The 22,421-nt window shown below is 38.7% G+C and overlaps 1 protein-coding gene and 2 long non-coding RNA genes across 3 annotated transcripts; 2 read left to right on the top strand and 1 right to left on the bottom strand.

Moving 5' to 3' along the window:
• The first annotated feature begins 4,436 nt into the window (after positions 1-4,436).
• On the top strand, positions 4,437-5,899 carry LOC120553544. The gene is made up of 4 exons (XR_005638183.1): positions 4,437-4,653; positions 5,434-5,458; positions 5,727-5,762; positions 5,874-5,899. It is a non-coding gene; the product is annotated as an uncharacterized LOC120553544 (long non-coding RNA).
• Positions 5,900-5,933: 34 nt separating this feature from the next.
• On the top strand, positions 5,934-9,124 carry LOC120553545. The gene is made up of 3 exons (XR_005638184.1): positions 5,934-5,945; positions 7,217-7,292; positions 8,650-9,124. It is a non-coding gene; the product is annotated as an uncharacterized LOC120553545 (long non-coding RNA).
• Positions 9,125-11,631: 2,507 nt separating this feature from the next.
• dclre1c (DNA cross-link repair 1C, PSO2 homolog (S. cerevisiae)) lies at positions 11,632-22,296 on the bottom strand. The gene is made up of 15 exons (XM_039792272.1): positions 22,023-22,296; positions 21,725-21,776; positions 20,572-20,656; positions 20,191-20,250; positions 20,003-20,058; positions 19,065-19,166; positions 18,808-18,880; positions 17,930-18,070; positions 17,550-17,651; positions 16,798-16,934; positions 16,552-16,606; positions 16,167-16,255; positions 15,701-15,798; positions 13,251-13,337; positions 11,632-12,808 (listed from the first exon to the last, which is right to left on the bottom strand). The coding sequence occupies exons 1-15, from the start codon at positions 22,129-22,131 to the stop codon at positions 12,048-12,050; spliced, it is 2,007 nt and encodes a 668-aa protein (XP_039648206.1). The 5' UTR covers positions 22,132-22,296; the 3' UTR covers positions 11,632-12,047.
• Between the last annotated feature and the right edge of the window lie 125 nt (positions 22,297-22,421).

Below are 22,421 nucleotides of genomic sequence, written 5' to 3'. Positions count from 1 at the left end.
CAAGTGATGACCGTTTTGAGTTTTGTGTCTAGAGTTTTGAAAAATGACGTCAAGGTTCTGAAATTAGTCACAAAGTGATTGTAAAAAACTGTAAAACCACTGAACAAACAGCAGAGGTTTTTATATAAACGCTGCACATTAAAACTTGAGTGCTTGAGTAACTTTCACTTCCTGCTGGAAACGCTGAAAATTATTAAATGTTCTGAGTCACTTTGCTTAGCCCTGTAATTAAGGTGAGCGTAGCAGAGTCCATGTGTGTGTGTGTGTGTGTGTGTGTGTGTTCATGTGTATCAAGAGCGTGTGTGTGGGTGGCATGAGTCATTCTAAGATTCAGGAGCAGAGAGGACGAGGTTGGTGACATGTTTTTTCCTTCTGCACTCAGAAACGTAAAATCTGTTATTAATATCAACCAATCACAGACAAGAATCTAACAATAATGGGCTTTTGCAAAACAAAATTAAATTAAAAAAAATAATATTGATTGCTCTGGCAGGGATGTTACAGCTCCACAAATCACCAAATGTCCTCCAAGCTTGCTGTTGATGTTTTGAAGGGTTTCAGTTTAGACAGAAGACATGCCTTTATTTATCCCTTTTAAAAGGGATAATTTATTTTATTTATTAGTACAGTTGCACATACATTACACAGGCCTGAAATACACACACGCTCAAGACCATTACATGCTAGTCACACTAATGGAGAGATGTCAGAGGGAGGGGCTTGCTCAAGGGCACCTTGGCAGTGCCCAGAAGGTGAACTGGCACCTCTCGAGCTACCAATCAACACTCCACACTTTCTTTTTAAAGATTTTTTTGGCATTTTAGGCCTTTATTTTTGACAGGGCAGCTGAAGACATGAAAGGGGAGAGAGAGAGATAGAGGGGGAATGACATGCAGCAAAGGGCCGCAGGCCGGAGTCGAACCCGGCCCCTCTCTACCAACTGAGCTATCCGGGTGCCCTCAACACTCCGTACTTTGGTCCATACGGGGACCTACGACCCTCTGGTTCCCAACCAAACTCCATATGGACTGAGCTACTGCTACCTTAAACCCCCTTATCAACAATGAGCAAGAAGGATTTGGGGGAATTTGCAGATGCTCTTGGGTGCTATAAGAAAATCTAGAAGTGTTTTAGCTCAAGGTTTGGCTGTCTGACCCACAACTTTACTGTTTTGATTCACTCTCTCCACTCTCAGTGTTGTTTTCAGCCACAGCAGGCAGCTGTTTTTAGCATTAAAGCTCTAAAAACCCACTGTACTGTACACTACCTGCTCAGCACCAAACACACACAGTTAGAGACTAGCTGTTTAGACAGTTTTTTGGGGGGGCAAAATCCCTACCTAGACTTCTGCACCTCCTCTCTGTTTTCAGGCTTTAGATAATCTAGCCCGTGATGGGAGACTTTGGCCAATCACAGGTCATTTAAAAAATAAGGCACTCCTATAGGCTGTTCTACAAATGCAAATGTGCGTGCACGTCCCTTAAAATGGTGAAACAATGATTCAATAGCCGAAGATCTTGCAGAAAAAGTTGCTATTCCAGCATTGGCAACTACTGCCTACACTGCAAAGCAACCCAATAAAGGAAGACTGATTTCTCAGAAAGAGTCTCAAAGAAAGTCCGACAACAAACGCAATAAAACACGTGTCAATATCGACAAAGTGTTTCAGCGATAAAGAGAAAATGTTGCTAATAGTTTAGCCTTCTGCTAACCGTAGCCAAAAGCTCTCGGCTGCGTCTAATTCAAGTTCATGTTTCTGTAGCGAGCTAGAGCCTCGAATCACAAAGGGCTTTACAAAGAAAACAGGACGGCCATTCTTATAGAATTGCCACTATATAATGGCATCGGGATCACTATGAAAATGGGGATGATTGAAATAAATGACTCGTACTCGAACAGGTTACTGTATTAGGGGAGGGGCTGAGGACAGAGAGGGAAAGGCTGCAGGAGGAGGCTGGATTTTCAAATTCTGGCATTTGTTTTCCTTTTTTCAGGAAACTGCCTACACCAGCTTTAAGCCTTAAGGTGTCATTCTGTTTGAAAAGAGGCCAAACTTGTCCAAATAACACATTATTTGTCAGTTAACCAGAAAAGAAGATGCTCTCCTGTCTGGTGCTTTTGGAGCCGATACTTCCAGTGTTAAGATTAGAAAGTAAAGCATCACAAGATTGTCTGTAATTGGTTGAAGATTTTCTGCACGTTTATTTATAAATCATCACACCAGTGCGATAATGTTAACTGGTTCAGCATGCCACAATTAAAAGTTGTGAGAAGTCAAACAAACGCGTCTCTGGAGGCATCTGGTTGTTGCCGGTTTTGCACAGAGCTCGATAATTATGTTTCCCACCTCTGACTTCCTACCGCCTGTACATGAACAATGGCGTCAATCCCACCAACCGGAGAATGAGGAAGGATTTAACATACAGTCTAACCAGGTCGTCTTAGGAATGAATTAACACAATGCATGTCAAACGTTTTAGCATCAGCGAAGCCTCCGTTTCCCCCCCTTATACATCTGTTTCTACATCACACAGCAATCTGCTCAGTCAGCTGAGCTGTGGACATGTGGAGACACTGTGTTTCATTATAAAACCACTTAAAGCCTGCCTGTGGGTCAGTACGGTCTGCTCACACATAAGCAGTATGGCATTACCTTTAGCAGGTGTTCAAAAAGAAATTGCTGTGCATTAATATCTTATACCATGTGTTTCTGTTGTGTGTTAACGGAAAAAATGATATTGTCACATATTCATCCACCATTTCACCTAGATGTTTTCTCCCCTTTTATGTGAAAAACTGCTCCGGTGCAGTCACGCGTGAGAACTTGTGTTCTCACGGGATTTTGGGAAGTTGCCTGGTGACACACCTCTATTTGTGTTCTACCTATTGTGCTTGTGTAACATAGTATTAGGGTTCCATTACATGAGTAAGAAAAAACTAACTTTACTTTATTTTCTGCTGATTCTGGCTGCCATAAAAGGTCATTTCTAACATATGTCACAAAGTACTTTTTTGTTGTAGTTTCTGTCTCTTTCCTCATTGCGTCTCATATGTTTCTTCCTGTTAATCTCTTGTCTTGGACTATTAACAAACTACTTACTTAATCATAATATATATATTAGTCTGGTGTACGCTGTTTACATATACTAGACCCTGCTGCTATGAATCATACCATTGTCACTTTACCTCCTAATTTTGTCTCATGTATAGTTTTTATTTTCTTAGTTCCATTCCATTATTTTAGTTGTATATACATCTTAGTATTCATTTTTTACATTCTCTATTTATCTGCACTCCTTTCTGTCTGGCTTATCTTATCTGAAACAACGAAAAGAAGAAAAGAAAATACAAACAGTATCTGTGAAATAAATATCAAGTTACAGATTGGAAAAGAAAACATTTCAAGCACAGCTGTCTTTGGTATAAGACAGCATGTACAAAGTGCTCTAACTTGGAAAACAATGGCCATTAAAAAGGCCCTCATCATGCTAGTACACACAATATTTTACTTCTGAAGTGACAACCACCATCTACAGCTTTTACTTGTAAACAATCAACAAAGTAAACACACACAATAAATCAGAGAAAGAGAAACTTATAATAAAGTACTGTGATTTAAGATTCTTTTGATGTAAAAAGATAAATGAAAAAATTCTATTTCCTGCCAGTTTTCCACTTCTTTTAACTTGAGTTTGACATGCTAGCATTGGCTTGCTTTTGAGGCTGAAAAACACTGCATTCTTGTGCCAGACTGCAGTAGATTGTTATTGATATTTTAGAAAAAATACTTTTGAGGAACTCCCTCCATGCATTCAATTATTTGACATGTAACTGCATCACTACAACACTTTGAAATGCTACCTCAAGTTCACCATTTTGTAAACACTTAATACACTGATGCATGAATAAGTGTAATCAAAAAAATACATCTAATAATATCTGGAGACTAGTTTGCTATACCCAAAGTTGTATCTCTTTGCTCTGTATTTACTTAGTTGCTCATGTCTGACTGTGAAGACACAAATATGTGTGTGTGTGTGTGTGTGTGTGTGTGTGTGTGTGTGTGTGTGTGTGTGTGTGTGTGTGTGTTGGTAGAAGTTGGTTTTCTTCAGGTGTGTTTCCAGCTGAACTTCCACATTTTACTGTCCCTTCTGATCTCCCTTAATCCCACTCAAGTCCACTTCTATTGTATTCAGGCAGAAATTAAACAGATTCAAGCTGACTTTGATAAACTGCCTTCAAATTGTGCAGAGATTTCAAAGCAGCGGACACATTAAAACACACACACTTTCTCAACAGCAGGGGTGAACACACTCTGGTTCTAGCAGTTTCCTCCCTACCTCTCTCCCTCTCTCTCTCTCTCTCTCTCCTCCCTCCCCTCCCCTCTCCTCCTCCTCTCTTTTCTTGCCGTCATTTTAATCCTTCCTCCACGCTGAGAGGTTCAGTAGCTAAACACAGAGGAAAAGAAAAAGGAAAGACAGAAAGCACCTCCTCCCTATTTATTTCTTAGTACCTGTCTTGTTCTTTACTTCTTCTCCTTCTTCTTCTTCATCTATTCTTTCCTTCCTCTTCTTCTGTGCTTTTACAGACTCAGGTGAGAGATGGGATGTGGAAATTCCTCACAAGCCACCACCAACAGCAGCAGCACTGGAGGTGAGAAACACTGAGAGGATGTTTGTGTCTGAAATAGAAGAACATTTGGTTTATATAGTAGCATATAAGAGATAATAACAGATAATAAAACAGATTTTTAGTCTCTTTCTCTTTTAGTTGTATTTAAGTTATTGTAGAAACGTTTATTGTCATATAATGCTGTTAAAAGCACTGTCAGTAATTAGTTTTGACCATACAAATTGCAGGTAAGCTGGTGAGACAAACTCTGCACTCATACCACTTTCATGTTGCCACCTTTTAGGGGATGGTTTACCTAAATTAAAACAAATTAAATCTGAATCTGAGCAGTGAGCTGTGACAGGGTCAGGTTATAATGTCAGCTCTGTAAACACCTGCAGGAATGTGATTGGATGTTACTGTCCATGCAGCTGAGAAGTGAGCCAATGATTAGAAACAGCTGAGGCCCATCAGCCGATACAAGTGCGACTTCAGTGCTCTGAACACGACGCTCCATACATGTGAACGATATATGATACATTCCAGTATTTAAAATGTTGGCGTTTAATGTCCCTATTTGCTCTTTTCTTTACGGTTTGGCCTACATGTAACTGTTTTTTAACCTAATTAAATTTCTATATTTTTTTTTTTTATTGCTTCTTTTGCTTCATACTTCTTGTTGTTGCTGCAGGTTGCATTTCTATTATGTTACTGTAGTCATAGGTTATAGCAAAGAAACGTGTGCAAATGTAAATGCTACAGATTATTAATTTAACTGAGAAATTGTCAACTATTCATTTATCTGTCTGTTTGTGACCTCAGGTCGTGTTGAGTCTTCATCAAAGGTGTAAGTTCATTTTACAACTTTTACCTCTTTCATGAAAAGCCACACACACACACACACACACACACACACACACACACACACACACACACACACACACACACACACACACACACACACACACACACACACACACACACACACACACACACACACACACACACACACACTAAAAGTTCTACGTAAACAGAAAAACATCAAAGAAAGGTCAAACAACACAGACATGTTTTAACATCTGTGTGTGTGTGTGTGTGTGTGTGTGTGTTGACAGATCAGAAGAGTCTGTGCCAGGAGATGACAAATGGCAGTGAGTCATTAAATTCGGATAATGTCTAATATCTCTATATACATAAATAAATTACTTATATAAAATCATTTTACATTTACTTAACACATATTGTTTGTGTTGTTTATAAAGGAACTATGGAGGTGTGTATGTGGGTTCGCAAAACAAAAAAAAAATCCCCCAACAGGTATAGATCACTGAGAGGTAACACACGCACACACACACACACACACACACACACACACACACACACACACACACACACACACACACACACACACACACACACACACACACACACACACACACACACACACACACACACACACACACACACACACACACACACACACACACACACACACACACACGAACATAAGAAGAACCACAACAAGCTAAATTCAAAATACAAAGTCCTTCATAGAGTTAAAATAACAACGAAAATCCTTCTCTATTGCTCAGCAAGAGCAAAGTGTTATTGGGCCCCATGCAAGAACCATTCGTACGACCACATTTGTTCTTAAATAACAAATTAAAAGTGATTTAAGAAAATGAATCAACACCTGTAACAGATCTTTTTCCAAATCAAAATGAAGCAAACACAAAAAAAAAAAGTTAAGCTAATTAAATGCAGTTTTACGTGATCTGACCTCAATCTGACCCCACTGCAAGGTGTACGCTGCAGGTTTTAGCAGAGCTGCTCCCGTAGCCAGGTGCCAGGTTTGCATACTGGGATGCAGATGAGCGAAATGGCAAAATCAACAGCTGCTAGCATACTCAAAGTCTGACCTGAACTAGCAACAAAGTAAATAGATAATTGATATTTAGGAACATAGGATCTTCTTCAGGACTTTCCTATCCTGTGTTTGCTTTTCTTGCTGGTTCCCTTGAATGTTTTTCTGTATGACAAAAAACAAATCAAGTCTACCAACTTATCCCCCGATTTAGACCACAGCAAACAAACTATAGGTTTGAAAACGCCCCAAAAAGACACACAAAAACAATAAACTAGCATCAATGTTTTTATCTAAATGTGGGTCAGATGAAAAACAAGACTTTTTGTCTGATTTTTTTTTATAGTTAACGAATGTGTTTGTGTTTAGTTTCACACACACACACACACACACACACACACACACACACACACACACACACACACACACACACACACACACACACACACACACACAACAACACACACACACAACACACAAACACACACACACACACACACACACACACACACACACAATTTCCTGTTGGGACTCCAGGGCCACGAGAGCATGGGAGAAAGAAAACACTGATGACCACTTCACAGTCTGCATGTCAATCGTTTTCTTGATCTTGACCCTTACATGTGTGTGTATATCTATACAAGTAAGTTCTGTATGTGTGTTTTATATTTTGTTAGTGCTAAACGTGCATTTCATTTAATATTTGGTGTGTGTGTTAATTAATTAAACTGTCCTCCACAGAGCATGAGAGAGACTTGTTGTCCCTCAGGAGGCCGCTGTGGGGGGACGGACTCTGATTTTAATGAAGAGCCCAGAGGTGCGTGTGTGTGTGTGTGTGTGTGTGTGTGTGTGTGTGTGTGTGTGTGTGTGTGTGTCTGTGCCTCCTCCAGTTTCTCACTGCCTGAGAGCTACGATGTCATGTCAGCGGTTAAAGGACCATACCTGTGTTTTTGCTTATTATCTTTATTTCACCTGCTCTTTACTTCACTGCCTAAAAGCTTATTTACCGGTAAGTATAATGTCGGTATTGTGTGAATATCAACTTGCAGACACTAGAAACTTGCGTGTGTCATCATAATATATCTCATATCTCCTCACAGGTAAAGGAAAATCATATTTTTAATATAAGTACCTGCTAAGCACCTTTGATACTGAGTGGATTAAAAAACTGAATTAATTTGTTTTTAGTAGTTCTGTCCATCATTCCAGAGACATAAGACTATATATATATATATATATATATATATATATATATATATATATATATATATATATATATAATATATATATATATATTTCACCTTTTCAAGCTTCTAAAAATCTTTCAAATGCAAGGCTATTAAAAATTGTTTATAAATCATTATCAATTTAGAAATAGATAAAAATGACTCCAATCCATAACATTATGAGGAAATGACGTCTCAGCTCAATCCTCATCAGTTCAAAATCAGTGATCTCTGCAAGTTGACTTTTATACAATACTAACGGTAGAAACTAGGAAAAACACATTTAGAGTGGCGGAGAGTCAGACTTCAGAGAGTAAATACTAAGTAAAGCTGAGGCTCATGGGAATGTCTTTGTTTTGGAGGTATTTGTCTAAAAGTCAGGGGTTCACCAAAGTCAGTGGGTGTAATCTTCTGGAGAACATGAGTATCTGAAACCAATTTCATGGCAATCCAATAGTTTCTTAGCTATTATAGTCTGGACCAAAGTGGAGGACTGAACCAATAGACATTGGCACAACTACTGTCTTAAAAAAGGACCACACCAGCGTTTTTGCTTGTTTTAGGCTTTTACGTTTTCTATTTCCCTAATAGCTTATAAGTAATTCCATCACTTGTTTTGTATTTTGTATGTATTTAAGCAGATTAACCCATATTTATTTGTATGACCCTTACTGTTAACGGTTTCCATTTCTGGCATTGTGTACATTTGGTTTGGTTTTTGCACATTATTATTAATTATTACAGTTTTTATTTTCACTATATATATTTTCACTCAACAGTATATTTATTCAACATTGCTAACCCTCTTTGGGTTTTGTTTATTGTGTCTATAAAATCATGCAGTCATTAAAATACTTATGCACTCACAGTGTGCTTTAATGTGCTTTGTTTTTTACCATCCCTTGAAATTAATCATGTTGTCTTTTATGCCTCTCTGTGAACTGAAAGGTGCAACAGACGAATGATACAGAAGAAAGAAAGAAGAAGAAAGTGTGTGTCATCAGGAACTTACCAAGTCTCGAACGGGAAACGGCAGCACCCGGCGAGCCAATCTTCTCTCCCGGCGTCCTCTGTGAGGACTTTAATGGGATCAGCTCCACCTGGATAAACTGGCTGTGGAGCCCGTTGTGTCAAACAAACTGGCTAAAGACGTTTGTGATTTTATGGGAGCAGATGTCAACCTGAACTCTTAAAAAACAGTGACGGTTTGTATTTAGATCATTGCATGAAGAGGATGCAGGTTTTTTATTGGACGCTGTGGTAGCTCTCCTTGTTGAGAGGAAGTACAGTAGTAATAATTTAAGCTCCGAATATCTTGTACGATTACATATACTGAAGGAAAGGTCCTGTGATATTCAGTCAATTAAACCCATAAAAAGACCAAAACCAACAACTGTCAGTGTGTATCCAAAGCCTGATATATCGTCTTCCTCTGTGTCAGAGCTCCATTGTTGTCCAAAAACTATTAAACACACATCAGTGAGCCACACTGTTGCACTGGATGGCAAGTACCTTCATCACCATGAACACACACACACACACACACACACACACACACACACACACACACACACACACACACACACACACACACACACACACACACACACACACACACACAGTACTTTATTTTTCCAAAATACTCTGTCTGGCTGCCACAAATGCCAAATGTGGATTAATTTGCTGCTGAAAATAGTCCCCAACAAATGCACTATTTTCCCTCTTTGTTTGATAAAAGTTAAATGACCAGCTGGGTCAGAAAATGATTTAGCCTTTTTTTTATTTTGTGTTTTAAATAAAACTTTATAGGGCACCCAGATAGCTCAGTGGGTAGAGCAGGTGCCCATAAAAAGAGGTTTACTCCTCGACGCAGCGGGCACGGATTTGACTCAGACCTGCGGCCCTTTGCTGCATGTCATCCCCCCCCCCCTCTCTCCCCTTTCATGTCCTGTCAAAAATAAAGGCCGAAAATGCCCCAAAAATAATCTTAAAAATCTTGTTGGCTTTGGTCTTTTTTTGTGATTAACAATTTCTTTTATTTTTTTTGGGTTTGTATGATTTGTTGACAATAACAAAATAATAAAAATATGGAATATGTCAGACCTTATGTTTTAAGCTCTCCTTTAGGTTATATGCAACTTTCACCCAAGCAAAACAGCTGCAGGATGTCCAAAGATGGATTTAAAGTTTGTAGAACTGTGTGAAGGACATTTGCTTTATTAGAATAGAAAGAAACATTAGTTAGAGAAGCTTTTTTCTGGAGGTTTACAAAGTGCTTAACAGTATAAAAGTAATAAAGGCAGGATAAACATTTTAGTACTCACGTGTAGAGCGGTTTGTTTGTAATGAAAACCTGCAGGCTCTTGTCGTCTCCAGGACACAACACAGCACAGTAGGTGGCTCCTGCTGTGAGAGGATGTCAGTAAAATAGTCTTCTCCTTTGGGCTTTTACAAGGTGAACCCAGGAGATCAGCTGTTGGTTGCTTCGGAAGATGCTAAAAGTAAACATATTATGTCGTACACATGCATAAAGGACTGTGGAGATTTGGATTGTACACGTGTGTAATGCTGCAGTTAACACAGCTGGTCAGAAGTTGCTAAAATTGTAAATTTAAGTTTCCAGGGAGAGAAAATTTGCGAAATCTATAGACACGTTGACAGTGGTATCAACAGTATGTAGAAGTTTTTCATGTTGCTCGGACTTAGTGCAACGTAAAGCACTTCTCGGTTTTACACAGGCTCTGATGTTTCTCAATTTTAGTTTTCAAATAGTTGAAATAAAAAAAACTAAAGTTTTTTTAAATTCAGCCACATAAGTCACAATGTCTAATCAAAATCAAAAGTATGGTATCAAAACAAAGGTTGTATTTCAGCGCAAATGATAAGTGTTAACAAATGCAAAGATGAGAGCTTTTTAGTTAAAGGACTCCTGCCTTCTCACCACCATCAGTCGTCCTCTGCTGTACTACATATTTAAAGCGTTAGTGCGGAACATTTTGATATTAATGAACGTCCGTTACATTCAAGCTGTTGCCAAATGAGTTGCTACAAAGCTAATTAAGACCATCAGCTCCACACAACTCTCTCTGGATTTCTCAGTATGACTATGTTCAGAAGATGGTGGCGTCCGGTGACTTTCGCGCGCAGAAGCTCGAGTGAAGATAATGACCTCTTCTGAAGAGTCCATTATGTTGTTTTAATCCTCCGTGTCCTCCTTGGCTACTGGCAACTGCGTGGAGGAGGGGGTGGGCGTCCGCGGAAGGCTTGTATCATGTGGACGCCGACAGTTTTGTTGTCATTACTTAGAATTCCTCATGGGGGCGACAGAAACTACGCACTTTAGCTTTAACATAATTTGAGTTATCGTAAGAAAAAAACTGGATATTAAAATCTTGTTTCATGATGTGGTACAGTTTGCGGTCTTTAAAAATGTTTTTAAAGATTGGTAGAGGAGTAGGAAAGAAAATTATTTTTCCCCCGAATCAACTTTCAGACCCTTTCGTGAAATTTTTGTTTAAACATCTCATAGAAAGACAAATAGGTAACACTAACTCCAGGATAAAATGAAGTTTGATAATTATTTTAACTAGACTCAAATAAATGAACAATGGAAGAAGGTCATATGTGAAAAATTAACAAGAAGGGTTCGAATCCGACCTGTGACAATTTCCTGCATGTCTTCCCCCTCTTTCTCTCTCCTTTCTCACCTAGCTGTCCTGTCAAAAATTAAAAAGGTGGAAAAGCCCCAAAAACTATCTTAAAAAAAATAAACAAAAAAAATAGCAGCCTATGTTTGTAATGAATAATTTTCATGAACATCTTTTGAAATAGGCTGAATCTATCCCAAATATAGGGTGTCGTTTGTCTCAGGGTTGAATATTTGAAGGTTTTTAGTATTGGTATAAAGTCAAGCTAATAATCAATCTGAACTTTCAAGGTTTACTAAAATGCTGTTTATTTGAAATATTTTTAATTTGGTTCAGGACACAAAGATTTCTGATTTGATACAAAAACGTCACCTACTTGATCCTTGAAATGTTTAACAGAACAAACCACAAACTGTCAACAAAAATGGAGCGTCAGCTGTGCAGTGCACAGGTGCATTAATGTATGTAGGGCACCGGGGAACTTAAAGTGCATTGGAATAAATGTTGTGTGGGTTACTTTACATACTGAGGTTTGTGTGGTTTGGAGGTTCGACTGAGACTGGAGAGGAATGGTCTCACTTTAAGGCATGTAAGGTATTATAGAAGTTCATGAAGTTATGTGCTTATCACACACATGAACCAGTAATCTTGCAGCATATAGGTGGATAAAATCCACCAAAAATGTCCTTTAACATTCCTTCACATGGAGCCCTGACTTCCCTTTCTGATGACAACTTCGTCTCCTGACGCCAGCTTCCTGTACAACTGCGACAGTTCATCAGTTTGTGGTATTTTGGACTCTGGCGTGCAGGGAATATCAAAGTCCGACGAGGCCTGAGACTCTGAGAGCTCTTCCAGCTCTGATTGGATGTTTTGGCTGTTGCTCTCCTTCTCCAGAGAAACGGTATTGGTCCTAGAGTCTCCTTGTTCCCGCCCCCTCTGCTCTGTTTGGAGGATCAGAGTGTCAGGTAAATACGAGTCCTGGTTCTGGGAGGAATGATTTGACAGAGAGGCGGACAGGGTCAGACTGAAGTTATCGGGGGTTTCCTCCTCATCGCTGAACAGATCTGGGGTCTGTGAACCAGTCGTTTTAGAGGGGGAGGAGCTCGGGACAGAGCAGCAGGACTGTAATTGGCTGGTGAGGCTGTTCTGGCTGTCAGTCAGCGTTTCCGTAGTGAAGAAGTCCTCCCATTTCGGAGGATTAGAGGAGCCACTTCCTTCGACCTCAATCACCTTTTTCTCAGTTCCCTTTATCGTCCTGTTCACCTCCTCCTTAGTCAGTTTTGTATCCTCCTTTCCCTCATTCTCCTCCTCCTCCCCCCCCTCATCTTCCTCTTCATCATTGGACTCGGTGCAGTCCACATAGTTGCGAGCGACAGGCTGCGCGTCTGCGACCGTCAGAGGGAAAGACTCCTCCACAGACACAGGGGCCGCTGTCTTCTGAGGACTCTGAGCTTTCACTAAGAATTACAGATCGAAAAGAAAATGTTGTAATTAATAACCAATACATAACAGGTAGGGCTGGGCGATATGGATAAAAATCAGATATCACGGGTTGACAATTGGTGCTTTAACAAAATATTTTCCCAATTAGATTTGAGATAAAAAAAAATCATCAATAATGTGGATATAATGACTAAGTGGTTAAAGGCAATTGTTAGAACAGCTAGAACAGTCTGGGAAGTTCAGAAAAGTACATCACTTACTGTAATGCAGCCTTTAAAACCAGGAAAAGACACCACTTACGATTTAACAATATTACCATAGCCAAAATCAAAGACGATATCTACACGTAGTCTCATATCACGATATGGATATAATATTGATATACTGCCCAGCCCTAATACCAGGGACCAAAAAAGAGACATAATGCTACAAAAAGAACTTGAAATATTTATGCACCGTTTTTTGTGTCTCGGTTCAGCGCCATCTTCTTCCTCACTGGTGCCAGGTCCAGCTGCTCAAACAGCCCGTCATCGCTGTCTGAATCTGTACAGAGAAATTCTAACTTACATACTTTCATTAGACACATGATGGTGGTTTCTTAATGTACAAAGCTTCTATCGATCATTGATGTAACGTCAAATGTCTACCCCTAGAATGTCATCTTCCGAACATGTGAAATATTTAATATATTCCTAATCTGAATTCATTCTTACCTGACTTTTTATCGTTGCCATTTGTCTTTTATTTGTATGTATTTGGCATAAAATAATACCAGATTTAAGGCTATATTATGACATCAATGACCAATGTATTCTTGGTATTCCCTGCTCTGCCCTGTTATAATAATAAAAAAAAAACATTACTTAAAAAACTAATAAAAAATACATAGAATATGGTTTTAAAAGGTTTGCAAACACTGATTCACAGGCTTATGAAATTGTGGATCAGTGAAAATATGGTGGGGAAAGTTTTAATACTGTTTGTAGCAATAGTTTTTCTTTATGTAAATACAAGTTATAGAATACCATAAATAATGTGGTTATATTTCTAAACTTTATTGCTTTAGATCAAAATAGAAAAACCCCTCAAACAACAGCTCTGGTATTTACAGTATTATTACAACATGTAATCAGAAAATGTTTTTTTAAATAAAGTGATGGTTGTTTTGTAGGTTGTAACCTATTGCTGAACATGCAAACGCTTAGCCAGAAATATTGAGATGCACATGATTGGGTGGCACAAGAATAACTTACACCTACAGTCTGAAATATTCCTGGAAGAGGCTTATTGTGTCCTATTAAAATCATACCTAACATAATTACCCTTTTAATGTATGCAAATTCTTCGTACCAGTTACACTGAGATGTGTCAGAAATAGTCATACTGATAATACAACATGATGCAGCAGGCAAAGTTAGTTCTAAGTTAGTCTCGCACAGCCAGACCTTCCTCCACAGCGCTGTGGAGGAGGGTCTGGCTAGCCCACACAGCATACTGGGATGGGAGAAAAATGTGTTCTGGGTTATTGGGATTTCTTTAAACCAATCACAATTATCTTGGGCAGCGCTTAGCTACGGTGCAAAATAGCCTCCGGAAGGAATTCGTTTTGGTGGAACACGTTCGTTCAAAGGTTGTTTTAGTCGTGCAACAGAAACCTCCGATTGGACAGATAGTCTAGCTAGCTGTCTAAATTTACCCTGCAGAGATCTGAGGAGCAGTTAACCACAGTCCTCATAAATCCACCAGAGTTTAGAACGCCAACACAAAGAAAGACGAAGGTGACTAACAACTGACCTAAAAAGAGGGACATCTGGCTGAATTTCCGGCAGCACCTGAACAATCCCGATATAGAGGGTTAGGGTTAGTTCGAAACAAAGTGATTCATACAGAAATACCAGAACTGACCAAAACTGTAAATGCCGAACCTTCAATTCTGCAGCTACGTTAACGTATAAACAAATGACGACCAGCCAACTGCTACGGACCAACTGTACAGTTAGGGCTCTGATTGCAAAAAATATAAACATATATATCTTGCCTAATCACTGATTGCGTAGTAAGTAATGACTTTAGAAGAATAACTACATACAATTATTTCACTCTGTTGTTATTTTTTTTCTCCATTACCCTTGCATGCCCGAAATACACATACATGCACACACAGGATCTAGACATGCATTAATAGCCTCATTTACCAACGAGAAGTCAATTTTATTGGGCCGGATCCTGCCTCAGAGGCATCGAGGGAAGCAGGTGAGCTGGGCTCAGCGCTCTGTTGGGAGAGGCATCTTTAGCTGTGCCGCCTGGCCTGTCAGTTCAAATATTAGGGGGAGTGTTTCTAACATGGCCAGCTCTGAGAATGCTCCTAGTTTTCTTTGTGGTGCTTCTCTTTAAAAGAAGTCTAACTAAGAGCTCTGTATCGGCATGTGTACACGAGGAGGGTTGTAGACAAATGAGCTAGCTTGATCACCGTCAATTATTTTTTATTAGTACACAATCAATTTATGAAACCTGTTGCTGGCTGAGGGCCCGCGTCTGAGCTAATTCTTGAATTCATTCATAAATTTGATTAACTCATCCATCTTTCATTCATACACGTCTGATGAAAACAGTGCTTTTTGTATTCATAAAATGAATGCACTAAACCATACTAACTTACCAACATACCAAATTCCTTGTAAGGGTTACTTACTTGGCAATAAATCCTTTTCTGATTCTGAATGAATGATTGTTGGAAAGACCTCCCAAACATAGTTGAAACAACTAGTTTCCCTGAAGCACACAGTTTATATTTCATATTCCACACAGTGACCTGTAAACAGGCCTCACAGCTACAGATCCAGTTACAGATGCGTTATTGTGCAGAGCACCTGTTGTGGTTATGTGTGTGTGTGTGTATGTCTCACTGTATGTAGGTTGCTCCACTATGCCGCGTTTGAGGACTCCCAGAGGTTTGTATATAGACGCTGCTTGATCAGACTGGTTTCTACACATCAGCTTCAGCCTGTTCAAACACACAGTGTCAACGTTATTAAGGCTGTTTTAACAGTTTTAGCAATAGTCATTTTTTATTTATTTTTTTGTCCAGCCAACAGTCCACACCAAAAGATATTCACTTTACTATCACAGAAGACAAAGAAGCAAATCCTGAAAAGAAAACACTGAAAAGCTGAAACAAGAAAATGTTTGGCATCTTTTTACTTGAAAAGTGTCAACCTAGTTGATTAGATTCATTTATGTCAATCGACCAGTCATTTCAGCTTTAGACTTCACATTATATATAGTAAAGAAAATGAAAAACTTCAAGATCCATTGCTGAACATTTTGGTCTGCAGGTTAAGTTAAAATCAAAGTAAATAAAACTTCACTCACATTTGTGTAACTTCAGTGAGGGTCCGACCAATAGGGATAACACTGGGGTATATGTTGACTGGTTGGAGGTAGGAGAGGAAGTTTTTAATCTGAAATCAGAGAGGAACAATGTGAGCCTCAATATGTGTGTGTATGTGTGTGTATGGTTAAACAAAGACATGACAATTGAAATCTACTTGATTACAAATGCCTAAAAGTATGTAAATGAGGAAAGGAGTGCTTAAAAACGCTCAGTATTGAAAACCAACATTATTAGCTGTGGAAAACACAACAAGCTTCTATTAGACTCATGTATGTAACTAATACACTGTCCATATCTAACCACAGTCACATAACTCTGGTTTAATAATAATATTCAATTATTTAAATTTAAAAAATGTTTTACCTCTGAGTAGGAGGAGTGAAAACTGAAGCAGGCTCTAAAGGAACTGGCTCCTGTTCTGGAAAAACAAAACAACAAAGCATATTAAGCAGCATAAACCAAATGTAATGTGATGTATAACGAATTCTTCGGTCAGTGTCTTTTTAACACAAACTATCAGACGTCATTCCAACCGAATTTTAAATTTGAAAGACCTTGACTCAGGTTAGTATTTCCACAAACTCTTGAGACATCTGAACCTGCTTTTACTTTATTATAACGTTGGTTTTCTTCATTCTCTCTCCGAACCACATGGTGGACGGTTTGATGCTGATGATACTAAGAGGAGTCCCGTCAGAGGCTGTGCAGCCACACGGCAGCCGGCTGCCTTGGAAAAACTCCTCATCCTACGCACACAAAATGCAGGGCTCAATAAATGAATCGGCAAAGTACAAAGACACTTGAGTTTAGAACTATGACGCAGTAGAAATGATGGTCGCCTAACAAAAAGATTAACAACTTATAGGATTACAAATTTGGAAAAATAAATGAAACTCAATATTTTTGGGATCTGCACAAAATAAATACCATGACTGTTCTTTAAGGATAAATATTGATAGGATTTTATGGATAGTACTACTCTTATCGATACCCCCAGGCCAGTACTTTACCTTATCTACACTCTTAATATGTTTTTTTTTATTACACTGCAAAACAAAGAATACATTCAGAGCAGGATTATAATTTATTTACACTTTTAATATGACAAAATATTGTTTCTAGAGCAGCAACAGCAATGATTACAACAGAAAAGTCAGTATATAAACTTTATAATATCTCTCTGGAAACAAATCTAAAATCTACTGCTGGTAGGAGAGGGGCTGCAGTCTCAGTCTCAGACTGTCTACAAGCATTTGCCAAATTTTAGGACATGTGGCTAATAAGGGCCCACTTATTGCCCTGAATAACCTGAGAGAAACCTTGGATATGTGTATGTGTGTGTGAGAGACATAAAGTAGGACCCTAGGGTGTCGACAGGCATGGATCTGTGTCCTTCGGTCAGTCGTCACGTAGTTCAGGATCTCCGGCATCTTCTTGAACATCGCCAGATTTTTGACATGAATCTGAGAGTACAATCAAACAACAACAAAAAAAGGTCAATATTTCAAAATATTAAAAAATTGTACTTTAGCTGGAGATGTTTACATAAGTATGGCTTTGTGCATGAAAGAACATTATAGAGTATGTGTACAGAACTTAAAAAAAAAAAGACCTGCAGCAAACGGCCAAGGGCTGGACTTGAACCCTGGCCGCTGCGGTTAGGCCTCAGCCTTAATGGTACCACCCTAGCCGGTGAGCTACTGGGGCGCCCAAGGTGTACAGAAACTTGTGTTTGTGTTACCTGTGTGTTGAACTCCTCTCCCAGGTTGGTAAACAGATATTCATATCCATACGCAGCTTTACAGTTGAGCCACACAACATGATATGAACTCTTACTGATCCAGCTCCCAACAAGCTCTGAGATACCGTTCAGACAGACCTCCTGCACACAAACACACACGAAAAAATTATATATTCTATAATCATCAAGGTCAGGATTATACAGTATATAGAAAAACACATAAAGCATCTATGAATAAAATAATTCAAACACAAATACACTAAAACATTAAACACATTATAATCACAAAAAAATACCATTTTAGTGTTCTTATGGGTTTTATCAACAAGGTTCAGTAACCGAACCCACGGCCACCGCAACAAGGACTCAACCAGGTGCGCTAACCAGGCGCCCCACTAATGATTATTTTCTTTGTCAATGATCACAACAATTACTCTTAAATAATCAATTAATCGTTTGATCTATAAAAGGTCACAAAATTGTGAAAAATGCTCCTCAGCAGCCAAAATCCAAAGATATTCATTTTACAGTTGCAGTAGACCAATTATACCTTAAAACATTCACATTTGAGAAGCTGGAACAAAAATAGTTTGGCATCTTTTCTTTAAAAAAAAAAAAAAAAAAAGACTCAAATTGATAGAAAATTTGTTGCCATATAAATTTCTGTAGCTCAACTAATCGATCGTTGCAGCTCTACTTTGTGTAACACTCTGACCTACAATGTTTTCCATGAGGTTTCTTACCAGTCCAAGCACAAAGTGTGTTGTTTTTTCTTTGGTTGAATAATTTCTTTAGTTTCCTCTGATGGACTGGACTTCACCGCTAAAGACTCCAATGTTCCACAGCCATTGAATTCTGTTCCCATCCCAAAAACTTACCCGAGTAGGAATCTGGTAGAATCGTGGGTCATAGAAAGTGGAGTCCAGATAAACACTCTGAATATCCTTCACTCTGTATGTGAAACATGATACAAGAAGGGTTAGGTGACAAAAACACATTGTTCAACAGCTTCAGAGAAGGCCTAAATAATCCCTGAATTAGCTGAAGAAAATGATCAAACTTTTCCTGTCTGGTCCTCCGCAACTTCTGAGACTCAATGGGACAGAAAACGGTGGAGATGTTCGTCAGGACCAACCTGCTGCCAGAGTGCAGATGTTCTATTCTCGAGACGTCACCAGCAGCCAACCTGAAGTCTCCTGTATACAGAACGTTTCCACGGGAACCCTCAAACAGGAACCTGCACACAGAAACACACCATTTCACATTTATTTGTTCTATATATTGTGTTATTCCCCTCTGTCTCTGGAGGAGTGCTTTTTTTAAATACCCATTGGAGTCCATTAACTTGTCACATTGTATGTATTGTTCTTGGGGTTGTATATTATGTCTAGTTTGGATGGGTTATTATTCGGTTTGATATAACTGACAGATGAAACATGGAAAAGAAAAAGAAAAAAATAATGTGTATGGGGTGTATGTGTGTATATGGGTATGTATGTGGATATGTGCCCATAAGTAGGTATATATGGATGTATGTGTAAGTATACATGTATAAATAAGTGAAGAATTAAATTGTTTGTGAATAACTAAAGTAGAAAACTAGAAAAAGGGGGTAGTTTTTTTTTTTTTTTTACTTCTTCCTACTCCTTTTTGAACATGGAAGTCCTTATATTTGAATCACAATCATTTTGAAAGATGTTTGCGTTTTGTTAGCATTTTGTTTTGTTGGTTTTCTTGCATGTACTGAAATGTACATGTTCTTATTTATCTTTTGTATTTATTTTGTGTATTTTATTTTTTTATTTTTAATAAACTTAAATCAAAAAATAAATAAATAATTCAAACAACTCTCTGGGTGAAATGAAATATCAACAAGCTTGTTGATATTTCATTTCACCCAGAGAGTTGATTTTAAATTTTTTGTATCATAAAAAAAAAAAAACTACCAGAGGTCTGAGGGGGGGGAAATCAAGCATTGGACATAGATGAAAATGTTGTATACTGTTACTGCAACATTTATAAACAAACAACACATAGACAAATTAGGAAGAGTTTCAGAATGGTTTAACTTGCATAACAGAGCCGGGACAGTGGCCTGCAGGAAGCAACGTGACCACAATCTCTTCTTTCTGTCAAACAAACACCAGACAAGATGGTTAAATAAAATCAGTTAGAAGGGCACATACAATTATGATGATAACTGATGAGCTAAATCTACATGTCTTACTGGACTGACTATTAAACCACTCCTCAGTTTTTACCTCTCCAGATGCCTCGTCAACCAGAGATATCTGAGTTGGGCTCTCTAGCTCTAAAGGAACCTAAAACATACGATTCAGCATGAGAAAAAGAAAAATTGATCGAAATCCACAGAAGAAGAGACAAAACTGCCAATTCCACCAAAATACAAGAATGCAAAGCAACCTTAAGATATGATGGTTTTGTGTAAAAGCCAAAAATGACAGTGTAAAGCCATGATATTTAACAGTGTACAAATATCCAAATGTTTTGTGTAAATAATATATAATATATCTACTCTAAGTTGACTTTGATTGTGGTATTCAGCGTTACTCAGTAGTAGATCATACTCCTAATAATCACCTGCATACACAGTGAAAACGGCAGTAATAGAGGGGACTTACAATGTATTCCTCCCAGAAAGCGTACTTGGGATTGCTCAGCAGAAGTTCTTTGGTCACGAAGGAGCAGTAAAGCCTGACTGTACGACTGGAACCAAAAGAGAATACAGTAATACAACAAATTACAAGTGTTGTGTCCTCAGTTTAGTTTTTCCCTAAGTTTTTGTTTTGTGTCCCCCCTTTTGGGACAATGTGACTCCAAATAAAATACCTATATATCCCCTTGCATTTGTTAAATTGGAATTACATTGATCTAAGCAAGATCCAAATAAGACGATAAGATAAAGTCAAATACATTAGCTTAATCAGTCAAGCATCGGAGTTTCAATACACAGATCTGTGGGATCACAAAGCATGCAGAGACTAAGTTTCCCTAGCAACAGACAAAACGCCGGTCCACGTATCTCTAGACTGTCAGACCTTGTGAGCCCCGTTCTATCCTTTCCCTAAACTCTCTCTTGGGCATTGTCTTCTTGTCCCGCACCGGGACGGTTATCTTCACACAACACACACCAGGGTGGGGGCCACTGTATTATGTCTCGTCCTCATTTGCTCTCACGTGAAGCGGTACATTCTGCTCCTGTTTCACTTGTTATTATTACTCAATGTACTTTGATCGAGGCCGCTGTGACCCTAACTATCTTATATTTACCGCTTAAGCTAAACCATCTGTGCGTCAGAGTTTCCTTGATTCAGGATACCACAGTCTCTATGACAGCACACAACTCTGTGCAATAAGCATACACCAAAACACACTTGGTCTCTTATGGAAACCTTTAACATTCTTATTATATTTATCTGCAACTAGTAAGATCTGTGGTCTTTAATTGTTCCGGTTTTTAGAGCCCCTGTTTATAGCTCTCTGATTAAATTACAGATTTTTCTAGGAGATGGTAGTCGCTTATTGGAATCTTTGTTGGGGAGAGCAATTCAGGATAGACTTGAACAAGTTACAGATCTATTTTACTGTACAGAGGAGGGAATATAATTGCATCACCATCCTTGCTTGATCAGACGAGTGTACAGTGTAGTTAGGGAAGTTTGGGGTCAACCAATCATTTTGCTGGCCTGATTAATTATGCCGGAGAACTTGAGTAAAAGCATAGAAGCCGGTGCCAAAAAGATCCCTCTCAATATTTCAAGTAACCGTCTTCACCTGAACTGCAGTTTTCTCTTCAGTATTGGTCCTTTTAGTCCTTTCATGTGATCTGTTAAGATAAAACAGATAAACAACAGAGACACTTGTAATATGTTTTTACAGGTCTAATGCTAAATGTTATCAATTGTACTGTTGCCAATTCAAGTCTAACATACCAATGTTGATGGTGCTTGCTAGCTAGCTACCAAGCTCACCTTATAGACATAACATGTCTATGACTCACTTTCATAGACATAACCAGAGACGGTTTAGTATAGACTAGGATCTTTGACATGACGTTACATGTCATGCTCACCTTTGTGACAGTGGGAGAGGAAATATGCCCGGGAATGTAAGTTCTCCCGGTCGAACCGGTCCAGAGAAAGGGTGGGATACTCCTTCATTCGACCTGCAAATGAACTCATCTTTACGCGGAACCATAGACTGTTAATGCGAGGAACCGGTTGGTGGTATCGTGTTAAATTAATCAAGCATTGTTTCCAGCGGATAGACAGACAGCTATTTTGTTGACATCGCCTGTTTGTTTGTCCCGCCCATCAATTTCAGTGACTCTTCTTCGTCGTTTGTTTTTAGTACGGTTCTTGGCATTTAGTGGGCGTTACCGCCATCTATTGTCAATTTATATGATGGTATTCTTCTTTAACTAAACCTCGTTCTTCAGATTTTCTTTTACACTTTGCTTAACATGTGCTTC

This window comes from Perca fluviatilis, chromosome 23 (genome assembly GCF_010015445.1).
Source record: "Perca fluviatilis chromosome 23, GENO_Pfluv_1.0, whole genome shotgun sequence".
Taxonomy (NCBI): Eukaryota; Metazoa; Chordata; class Actinopteri; order Perciformes; family Percidae; genus Perca; species Perca fluviatilis.
Note: the sequence above shows the minus strand (reverse complement) of the source record. Positions and strands in the feature narration are given on the sequence as shown.

Coding starts and splice junctions, on each gene's coding strand:
- dclre1c (XM_039792272.1), bottom strand. CDS start 22,131: ATGAGTTCATTTGCAGGTCGAATGAAGGAGTATCCCACCCTTTCTCTG. Junction 19,167..20,002: donor CACTGTCCCGGCTCTGTTAT/GCAAGTTAAACC, acceptor TTCTGTGTGCAG/GTTCCTGTTTGAGGGTTCCC. Junction 15,799..16,166: donor CTCACTGAAGTTACACAAAT/GTGAGTGAAGTT, acceptor GTGTTTGAACAG/GCTGAAGCTGATGTGTAGAA.